Consider the following 11,781-nt stretch of genomic DNA (forward strand, 5'->3'; position numbering starts at 1 on the left):
CCACCCCTCACCCATAAATACCATTTTCTTTAGAATTTGAAATAGTGATATGTCTAAACTATTAAGTAAGTAAATAGATTATTAAATATTTAATTATCACACAACAAACATTGACTATATATGAAAATGCAACAAAATTAAATTCTAGATTCAAATTTTCAAAGATACCTTATTCTAAGGAGATTTTGTATGTGGTATTATTTAGTAGTTAGTCTCCAATTAGTATGATTTTGATTTTACTTTACATTTTTGAAGTTAATATAAAAGGTCTTTTTTTAATGTAAAATTTTAAAAAATTTATTTAACTTTATTTTATGTGTATTGGTGTGAAGGTATCAAATCCCTTAGAATTGGAGTTAGAGACAGTTATGAGCTGCCATGTGGGTGCTGTGAATTGAACCCAGGTCCTCGGGAAGAGCAGCCAGTTCTCTTAACCACTCTCCAGTCCCAATATAAAAGTTTTTAAAGGAATATTTGTATTCGTCATTTCAAAAATCTAGCCATAGACAATTCCAAAGTAAAAGATCAAATCTGAACATTATAAAGTCTGTCTGTCTGTCTTTTTCTCTTGTTTTTGTTTTGTTTTGTTTGTTTTTTTAGAACAGGGTTTCTCTATGTAGTCTTGGCTGCCTTGCAACTCATTCTGTAGACCAGGCTGACCTTGAACGCACAGAAATCTGCCTGCCTATCTCCAGGGATCATTGGGAGCTTTTTGAGACCAATTAAATAACAACAACAACAACAACAAAATTCAGATTCCTCCTTTGCACAATTTGTAACATCAAGTAGGACAGCGCATATAAAGTTTCTGGAAAATACCTTTATATTGGTGTGTTTAGGAGCTGGAAGCTAAGTGGCAGAATACTCACCTAGTCTGTGTAAGTATCTAAGTTTCAACAGCAACACACACACACACACACACACACACACACACGCTACATATATAAATCTGTGTGCATAATATATATTACAAAACATTCTTTGAGCCCAGCCTGGTCTACAGAGCTAGTTCCAGGACAGTCTCCAAAGCCACAGAGAAACCCTGTCTCAAAAAACCAAAAAAAAAAAAAAAAACAAAAAACAAAAAACATTCATTTCAAATTGAACTTATATACAGTTATATGATATTGTGAAAATATTTTATAATATAAGCCAAACAGATTAATAATTTTTGTTTTTATTTAAAGGCGGGGTCTCACTGTGTAGCTCTAGCTTGCCTGGAATGCACTGTGTAGACCAGGCTGACCTCAAATTCACAGAGATCTACCTACCTCTACCTCCCACGTGCTAGGGAACAAAAGGATCAGGTCAGTAAAGAGGGTGATGCACTAATTTTGTTGAGCCCATTGTTAGGAGACAAGAGACGCCGCACCTTTCTGATGGCTTGTCCCGATGCCTTCTTCCCGATGAAGCTTTCAGAGACTCCAAGGAGAGCAGCTACATTTTGCTCTGCTGGACTGAGCTGACTAAACTACACAGAAAATAACACACACAAAAAGTTGCAGCTTTACAAGTCTGTCATCTGAGCCAAATCCAGTATTAATTTTGAAGTCACATTTTCATAATTGTAATGGATAAGAAAAAAATGACACTTATTCACAAATATTACAAACTTTAAAAATATAAGATCAGAAGACAACATACTTTATAGAATTATCATCATAAGCAGAACAATATTTCATCAACACCAGACTATACATGATGGTGGTTCCATAGAATTGTACAGCCTAGAGATGTCACAGCTGTCTTGGTGTGTGAGCATGTTTTAATGACCGTCTTACTGCATTCCTCAGAGCGCATCTCTATCCTTGGTGCTGGAGATGGCAAAGCATAGCCCCCCTCCACATGTGGTTCCTGAGACGCAGGAAGCAATTCCCTCTAGACAACCCAGTGGCAGCTAAATGAGCCTGTTACTTGAGGGCCAAGGAGAAAACACCTACTGTCCCAAGGACTGCTTCTATGGTGTCTGCATACGCATTTGTCAGTGTTACAGATGATTCTGGTTATAGCAATTCTACTAGTGCACTTGTTCTTCATGTTCTCTTTCTCTTTCCACACCAGTAGCTTCTGAAAGTATGGATGTGCAGTACAATATGAGTCTTTTTGATCTGATGGAGCGGGCAGGCATTGAATCTGTAAAGCAGGTTATGGGGAAAAACCTGACTGATGAAATAATTGGGGAAATTAGGGACAAATGCAGAAATTGTCTTTTGCCTGATTATAAAACTTGGCAAAAGAATTATACTGAAACAGAAAAGAACTTGGCTATGATGAATAAAGTTTCTGAAGAACCTAGGGCTTTATGGCCTTAAAAATCAACATCTGAATTCTGAGGAGCAACACGGGAAGGGTACGGCACTGGAGTGAAACCCACTGCACTGTGCTTCTGTAATGTGTAAATAGTTAGTCTCTGAGGTGAAAGCCTCAGAAGCTGTTGGATGATTAACTCAGATAAGAATTAAGAATATAGTGGCTGGCATGGGGCTTGGGAACTGGGGAAATGTCATAGTAAATGATGATGATGATGTTCTGATTTCAAAGTATCTTTGTACTCCCTGTGAACTGCTCTGCCCAGGTAATGATTAACCTGTGACAAGGAGAAAGAATGTTCTCCTCGTGTAAAATTCACAATAAAAGACTGAGGTGTGAAGCTTGGGGTAGAAGAACCTGCCCTGCAGCTGTCAGCCTGTCAGCTTGCATCAGAAGCCTGGGCTCCTGTATGCATTTTGCCTTCCAAACATCCCAGGTTTGAGACCCACTTCTCTACTGAGGCTGGTCCTCGGCAACCGCGGTAGCAAATGACTGTGCATGAAGACATGGCCAAAGCACCTCTGAGGGACTGTGATTATGTTTAATATTAGAGTGAACTACAAGAGGAAGAACAGGCACAGGGACTTTGAAAAACCTGCATCATACAGTACTGCTTCAAAACTCATGTAATGTCATACAGTACTGCTTCAAAACTCATGTGATGTCATACAGCAGCGCTTCAAAACTCATGTGATGTCATACAGTACCGCTTCAAAACTCATGCAATGACTAAATGACTAACAACTATAGAAGTTAACTTCCTGAGATTAAAACGCTGAGGGCAGGGCAGGGCTTGGGGCTGTAGTTTCATGGTGGAACACACACTTATTATATACAAGGCTTTGGGTTCAAGCTTTAAATGGGGGTAGAGAAGTCAGCAGCCATTTTTGCCTACTGTAATCCTGTGTGTTCATTCAGCCAATCTATGCACAGAAAAACTTTGTGAAGCTGGGAGAGAGCAGTTAGTGCAGTTCCTGCTGTACAGTGTGAGGCCCGAGTTCAACCTCCAGAACCCATGTCAAAAGCCAGGCGTGGCGGCTGCTGAGCTCATCTGCTGGTCAGCCTAGACTAAGAGGGGAGCCCCATGTCCTACTGAGAGATCTGTCCAAAAACCAAGGTGGATGGCTCCTGAGGAATGCACAAACATCCACACCTCCTGAGCACACACAGATAAATATTTAAAAGAACCCAACAGACATGTGTGTGTGTGTGCACGAATATCGTAAGAGCCACAGTTTTGCATAATTGGTATGTGATAGTCTAAATGAAGAGAGGCAGAAGCCCTGAAAGATGAAAGGTCTAATCCCAATGCTTCAATAGAGGAGAGACAGTGGCTAACACTTGACAAAAGTCCAAAGTGGCCTGAGCTGAAAAGTCCTGTTTCTTACCTGCCTGAAGTACACCATCCAGTCGGGCTCAGACTGAGCAGCAAGGTCGTAGGGGGTTGTTAGGTAGACCAGATGGAGAAGACTTTCCAGTACAAGTCCTTCAAGACCTTTCTTCAGGTCTCTATACAGAATGTCACAATAGGCCAAATCAATGGCTCCTAAAGAAATACAAACACATCCAGGAATGACTGAATCTACTCTCAGCCACATGTGTTGTGCCTGTTTGGCCCAGCAATCAGATGGCAGACTTGGATAGTGGGGCCAGGGGAAGACCAACCACAGCTACCCAGCAGTCTGAGGCCTGACTGCCTCTCATGAGACCCAGTATCAAAAGTCAGTTTAGATTAGTTTGAATTTGAAAAAATATATTCAATGTCTTAGAGTTTTAGTTTGTTCAATTTTAAAAAAAACAATAAAATGTAACTGAGTCATAAACAAGAATACATTGAAGCTTTGTAAATTGGAATAATTCCTACATAAAAAACATGAATGGATATGAAACATACACAGATATCTATGATATTGGTCTGTTTGTGCCTCTAGTATGTAATGAAATAAAAAGAAACACTTTGAAAGACTGAAAATAACAAATACAAAGACTTGTTATTCTTGTTGGCTGAGGATCTCAGCCGAGGTCTCTTCTATGACTGCACTAGAGTTCAGGTCCTTCCTAACTTAAATCTTATGTAGCAGTTAAATAAATATGGGAAGTAACTTCAAATTCTCTTATTTGTAATGATTTTGGAGGTTATTTTAATACTATGTACCAATTTTTAGACAATTCTGATATAACAACTCAATTTTTGGTAATCTAGCTAAAACCCGATTTCAATGTTGACCCAAAGTAAGTTGAGATGAGCACTCTATAAACCATGTGGTTGTTTATGATTAGAAAGACCATAACAATACAAGTGTTTATAAATAAAAGGTGATTAAGTACTTAATGTTCTTATTACAGATGACTACAGTTAAAAGGAACGTGAGCCTGGGCTCTTAGTACAGGCCCACATATAATCCCAGCTACCTAGAGGCTGAGAAAGGAGGATTGCAAATTCGAGGGCTGCCTGGGTTACAGCTGACCACCTAGCTTAGTCAACTTAGTGAAACCCAGTTTCATAAACAAAAGAGGGAGCTGGGGGTGTAGCTCAGAGGCAGTGTGCCTGTCTGTCTAACATGTGTGACACCTTCAGAGGCAGTGTGCCTGTCTAACATGTGCAATGCCTGTCTTGGTGTGGGAGATCCTTCTGTATATGTGTTGCTTTTATTGGTTAATGAATAAAGAAAAACTGCCTTGGCCTGTTGATAGGGCAGAACAGAACTAGGCAGGGAAAACTATACTGAATGCTGGGAGAAAGAAGACAGAGTCAAGGAGACGCCATGTAGCCATTGCTGGGAATAGACGTGCCAGAACCTTGCAGGTAAGCCACAGCTATGTGGTGATATACAGATTAATAGAAATGGGTTAAATTAAGATGTAAGAGTTAGCCAAAAAGAAGCTAGAGCTAACTGTCCAGGCAGTGATTTAATGAATAGTTTCTGTATAGTTAGAGTCTGAGCAGCCGGGGAAAAAAGAAGCAGCCTCCCTACAACAGACTGGCACTCCAACGTGTACTAGCTAAATCCACATAAAACCTGAGAGGGCTTGGAAAGGAATTCTAGACACTAAATAACAAAGTTTAGCTGCACCCTCCCTCCCCCATGGGCTCTGCTTGCTGGCAGCAGGCTCCTTTAAGAGAGGTCTTCCTGATTAGGCGGTAGTAGCAAAGGGAAAGAAAAGGTGCTGTTTCAAAATGGCAGCACAAACCACTCTGGCTCTTTCAGGAGGCCAAGTACTTGAATGGCATTTGTGGATCTGGGTGCTTGTGTGCCCACTCAGGGTAAGGAGGAAAGTAGCTGAGACCATGCCCACGGCTCAGCACTTGCTGCCTGAACAGGCAGTAAAATCAGGTCTACTAGGCATGCAAAAGGAGGAGAGTATGTTGGATTCCTGCTGCCACACACAGAGATATTTCCAGGCCACGCAGTACACTGCATGGCATATTTAACTATTACTCAGATAAAAAGGATTTATATGCTGCATGCTCATTCTCAGAGTTAAAGTGGTGAGCACAGCTTCTACCTGGAAGTCCCAGAGCTGGCAGTAATGGTACCTCTGCCATATTGAAAAGGGAGAGAGGCAGAGAAAGCATCCAGGGCCACTATGACCAAGCTGCTTACAATTTTAAAAGCTCTCTAGGACAGAAAAGGATTACAGATACACAATAGTACAGATTCAGACATAAAAGAACTCTAAACGAGTCACAGTGTTGGATAAATATATGTAGTCTTGGGAGAGAGAAAAAAAGAGTAAAGAGACAGTAAATGTAATATAAAAGAGCACAGACAATCATAGATTAAAGGAGTAAAGATAATAAAATAAATATTAAACCTTTATAAAAAGTAATAAGAAAAATAATCCATGTAAAGATGGAATATACACAGAGAGTCTGGATTATGTATATTATTGTGTTTTCTTTGAATTTTTTGACTGTGAAGGAGCTAAGTACAGAGGGATAGTTCATTGCGTGGGCTGCTAAGCTAAACCAGCATAGATATTTTAAAGATATCATGACTTCAGCATTTGGGTTTAAGGATTTGTTGCTTCTTTTGTTTCTACAGAAGATGAAAACCTTTGGAATCCTTCCAGATTAATGTGGTTTGATAGACCGACACCCACCAGAGGTCACTGTAAACACCCCCCAAAATTACTTCGTCCAACAAAAAGCAGGAATCAGTTTGGAGAGAACTACACCCAAATTTCCTAAATGATTGTTTATAAATGTTTGTTTACATTTAAAGGGGGATATGCTATAGAGATGGATACTTTGCATTGGTATGGATCTTGGTCTATTGATACAAATTTAAGGTCAATTTTATTATATGTATATTTCTGCTCTTGATTAAGGTATTGTGTTTGTGCAGCTCATTTAAAAATGTAATGTATAATTAAGAAATACAAATTAATCAATAGTCATCTATAATAGTCAAGCTTATAGTCAGGTTTTCTAGATATATAGAGATATATTTCAGTTAGTTAGGCATTCTTCAAATCTTTCAGTGACCTTCAAAATATGGCATTTAAAATGTTTTGATAACTTAGACTTTTCATGACAATGAGACACATCTGCTCTTGGTAGCACCAATAACTTCAAGATGAAGATGGGCACCAAAGAGGCTCCTTATGGAGTTTGTTAGTCACTTGGGCAAGAAACTGCTGTTGCCTGGACTGCCTGATGTTATGTTGTATGAACTGGACATGCAGGACCCACAGAGAAATGACTGCTGAACTTGCCTAAAGGTGAGATGGTCCTTTGCGGTTTCTGCTTCATGAAAGAGTCTGCCAGACATTCTGCAGGATGTAGAAAAAAGCAACTGATAGACTTTGCCATTACAAGGCAGAACAGATCTTGAAATTCCCTGCTTTGTGGAAAAGTCTATGGGATACTACTGGTCTGTAGGCTGAAGATGGATGCTACAATGATATAGAAGAACTCTGGGTGACTGTCCAGGCAGCCAGATGTCTCTGTCAATTCTAGAGTTTTGGAAGTTGCTTACAATGCACTTCTTCTTTACTTAGGTAATATTATATCCTTCCGGAGTCTTTGATGGAGTTGAAGAATATATAATTACAGTTATAGTTTTCCCTAGTTATGACAAAAGATAAAGTAGATGTAAATATTGTAACTGTAACTTTTTTTTGTAACTGTAACTTTTGCTTGGTACCCATTTTGTTATATGTAATTTTACTATGTTAAAGTTAAAACCTTCCTGTTTATTTAAACAGAAAAGGGGAAATGGTGTGGGAAGTCCTTCTGTATATGTGTTGCTTTTATTGGTTAATAAAGAAGCTGCTTTCAGCCAATGGCTTAGCAGACTATAGCCAGGCTGGAAGAGATATATAGAGAGTGGGCAGAGTCAAGGAGATGCCATGTAGCTGCCGCCAGGAACAGACAAGCTGGAACCTTGCCGGTAAGTCACAGCCACGTGGTGATACACAGATTAATAGAAATGATGGGTTAAATTAAGATGTAAGAGCTAGCCAGTAAGAAGCTAGAGCTAATAGCCCAGCAGTGATTTAATTAATACTGTTTCAGTGTGGTTATTTCGGGGCTGAGCAGCTGGGAATGAACAAGCGGCCTCTTACAAGACTAATGTGTGATCCCTGTCTAGCATGTGTGCTGCCTTGGCTTCACTGTATTTCATAAGCACAATTACATTAAAAAGCAAACAATGTACATATATATACGTGTATCTATGTAGAAAAATACAGTCAGGCGCCACCTGCCAGGGACACACTGCCCTTGCCTCGCATAAACACCCAAGAGATGGCTAACACCACCATTAAGTGTCGTGGTCTTTTTGGACCACTGCAATGTATGTGGTCAGTGTAGGCTGACGTGTTATGTGGTGGGTGAATGTATTTGGAAGAGTAAATGTTGAATTGGGAACAGTGGGAGTTCCTGAGGAGTGGAAATGGGACAGGAGTATGGGACTTCTAATAACACAATCCTGACTTGTTGGGATAGTTTCCGTGTGTGTGTGTGTGTGTGTGTGTGTGTGTGTGTGTGTGTGTGTGTGTGCGCGTACACATGTGTGCCAGGGGATGAAGGGAGGTTCTTCAGCCATGCTCCACCTTACTGTATAAGACAGACTCTCTCACTGAGTCAAGAGCTCACTGGTTGGCTGGGCCAGTTTCCTAGGAAGCTCCAAGGACCTGCCTGCTTCTGCCTCCCTACCGCTGAGATTGCAGTCCCATGCCGCCATGCCTGGCTGTTTATGTGGGAATCTTAGCTCAGGTCAGGTTTTATGCTTGCAGAGCAAAGATGTTACTGACTGAGTCATCTCACTAACCTCAGATTTTTTTTTAAACAGTAGACATGTATTATTTTTCAATAAGTAAATTACAATATACTCATTAAGAAATACATTCTTTGTTCAGATATAATCTATAAATTATGCAAAGAGCAAGTTCTAGAACAACAGAAATTACTTAATTAAAAGCAAAAACTTAAGCCTGTTTACAGCATATACTGAAAACTGAAGTAAAACACACAAGAAGGTGCTATTAGTGGCAGGTTTAAGTAGTGTGCCTCTGAGGGAGGAGACATGGCCATCTCCTTCTCTATACACTGCAATTACTTACAAGTCAAAATATTTCCTCATCTTCTGAAAGCTGAAAGTTTGTACAATTAATGTTTCTAATATGAAATCACAAATTCAATTTAAAGAAAGAAAACAACATAATTTTTATTGTTTCCAATGGATTCCTAGATTAGGTAAACTTACCCTTAAAAGAAGCGTGGCCCAGTTTTGTGATGTGGAAGCAGCACTGTGCCTCCTCCGAGGCCCCGCAGCTGTCTCTTCGGAGAAGGCCTTTCTCTGTCAGGTAGCTAAGTGACTCGACGGTTATTTCCCAGAGACTCTTTTCTTTCAATAAAAGCTTTTGCTGAACACCGAAAAATGTACCGTTCATAAACTGATATAAGTCACCAAGACTTGTTGCAATCTGAAAGAGTTCAGGACATCATTGGAAATTTTCCTTAGTTCAAGGAATGAGATTGTTCACTATCATTAAAGCTACTGGAAGAAAAAATTAACACAAAATCTACATCATTTAAAATTAACAAGGAAAACAGCAAAGGGAAAATACATCATCACATTCACACCTGGTACACACATTTCTCATCATAACACTTTTTCAAAAAGAATTGTTATTATTTTTTACTATTATTATTATTACTATACTATTATATGTTTTGCTTTGTTTTGAGACAGGGTTTCTCTGTGTAGCCTTGGCTGTCCTGGAACTCACTATATAGACAGGCTGGTCTTGAACTCAAGAGATTCACCTGCCTCTGTATCCTGACTGCTGGGATTAAAGGTGTGCACACCACACCTGTCTCCTATTTCAGTATTTTTAGTTGCTGCCTGTGTGTGGTGAGGTCCGTGTGCAAGGGTACAGGTGCCTGTGGAGGCAGAGGTGCTGGATCCCCTGGAGCTGGAGTTACTGGTGCTTACAAATTGCCCAATGTGCTGGGAAATGGACTTGGGTCCTCTGCAAGAACAGTACTGGCTCGCAACCTCGGCGCCGTCCTCCAGCCCCAGATGCTGCAGTTTTTATATTACCTCCGAAGCTGTGCTGTTTGCCCTCTCCAGCCAGTCCCCCATTCCACTCAGACCCTTTTGGAATCCTCTCTTCAGCCACACTACTACTCAAGGAAGCATCCTTCAGCTCCAAACACTGCATTCCTTGCCCTGCCCTTGGGCTCCTTGTCCCTCCACTCCTGTGGTGTGTCATTCACAACTTACAGCAGTGACCCTAGCACCCTTCACTTGGTATTCAGTCGTAAAACTCACTCTGAATTAGAATATACTTTAATTAGCTATTTTCACCAAAATCAGCATGTTATAGTAAGATATGATCGATCAATAGCTCTCTCTTACAAATCTGATGATATCTCAATGGGAACATTTAAGTAGTCATCTTATATTAAACCGATATAAGGGATAATAAAAATGTTATGGGCATTCATTTTTGTATTGCTTCTCTCCTTCCTTTTATTAACAATCACTGGTATATCCGACCAAGCTCTAGTACACTCGGAAGATATCCTAGAACTGTGTCCAGTTTGTGATCACCAAAGGGCTTAGGCTCTGGTGTTTTGGATAAGATGCTCCCCATAGCCTCAGGTGTTTAGATACAGGGTCTCTAGCTGGCAGTGTGGCTTGGCTGGGGCCTCGCTGGAGGAAGTATGTCACTGGGGGTGGGCTATGATGGTTTAAATGCCACATCCATTTTCACTCAATCTGTCTTCTGCTTGTTTAAGATATGAGCTCTCAGCTTCCAGCTCCACGGACATGTCTGTCACCTGCTGTATCCTGTCCCTACCATTATGGACCCTAACCGTCTACAGTATTTTTTTTAAAACTGATTCATTTATTTTTATTTTAATTGCATTGGTGTTTGTCTGCATATATTTCTGAGTGAGGGTGTTGGGTCCCCTGGAAATGGAGTTATAGATAATTGTGAGTCAACATGTGGGTTCTGGGAACTGAACCCAAGTCCTCTGGGAGAACAGCCAGCTCTGATTCACTGAGCCACCTATCCAGTCCCAGATTTAGATTTGTTTTTGTTTTTGTGGTTTGTTTTTAGGAGACAGAGTTTCCCTGTGTAACAGTCCTAGCCATCCTGGAACTAGCTCTTGTAGACTAGGCTAGTCTCGAACTCACAGAGATCCACCTGCCTCTGTCTCCCGAGTGCTGGGATTAAAGGTGTGCGCCACCACGGCCTGGCTAGATTTTTTTTTATGTCACAGATTGTTCCTGTTCACATTACATTAGAAGCTAACATTTTTTTTTATTTTATAATTTGCCTGAACTTTGAAAAACTGCTGTTATCTCAGGTAATAGCTGTCATATTTAAGAAGACCTTTAAAAATACCTTCAAACTAATTAAAGACAGAAACAAAGTCTGGATTCCCCTGGTGAGCTCCTCAACAAGATGGCTGTAGCAGTTTTCCAGGGGTCCGTTTACCAGCTCCAGGACCTACAAAGGTAAAGTAGGCGTATGTTTGCGCTGTTAGTTTTTAACAGATGGTTTCATGTGAGGGTCGGCCAATGACCAAGACAGAAAAGGAAGAAAGACGGAGCAACAGCACAAGTTGGTCAGGTGGAATGTTACCTGCTGCTTGTCTTTTTCTTGCAATAGAAGAATACTCTCGCCCACTGTGTCGATCCCAGCGCGGCCAGCCCTGCCAATCATCTGCTTATACTGATTCCTCCTTAAGAATTCTCTCGCCACGTAGGGGGCTCTTAGGATGACTCTACGGATGGCACAAAATTAAAGGGATCCTCTATGTCAATGACACCACTTTTTAAACACAATTCCTTTTTATCTATCTGTAACTAAATGTAATGACATATCAGCTTTAGACAAAACTGCATTTAAGTAGATCTTTGATGTCCTAGGTTCTCGAGTATATCTTCTGCTTACTAAATATTTAACAACATCCTTCTATTTATTTATTTATTTGTTTGTTTGTTT

General features: G+C 40.3%; 1 protein-coding gene across 2 annotated transcripts in view; it reads right to left on the reverse strand.

The window, feature by feature from the left end:
- Nucleotides 1–11,781, reverse strand: part of Helq (helicase, POLQ like) — a 42,054-nt gene that overhangs the window by 10,505 nt on the left and 19,768 nt on the right. For both annotated transcript variants that reach the window (XM_026785086.1, XM_005359562.3), the window contains 5 exons: nt 11,419–11,560; nt 11,179–11,283; nt 9,024–9,243; nt 3,699–3,856; nt 1,373–1,471 (listed from right to left, as the gene is read on the reverse strand). In XM_026785086.1, coding sequence (XP_026640887.1) covers nt 1,373–1,471; nt 3,699–3,856; nt 9,024–9,243; nt 11,179–11,283; nt 11,419–11,560 — 724 coding nt within the window. The remainder of the gene's footprint in view (nt 1–1,372; nt 1,472–3,698; nt 3,857–9,023; nt 9,244–11,178; nt 11,284–11,418; nt 11,561–11,781) is intronic.

The sequence above is a fragment of the Microtus ochrogaster genome, linkage group LG1 (genome assembly GCF_000317375.1).
Source record: "Microtus ochrogaster isolate Prairie Vole_2 linkage group LG1, MicOch1.0, whole genome shotgun sequence".
Classification (NCBI taxonomy): Eukaryota; Metazoa; Chordata; class Mammalia; order Rodentia; family Cricetidae; genus Microtus; species Microtus ochrogaster.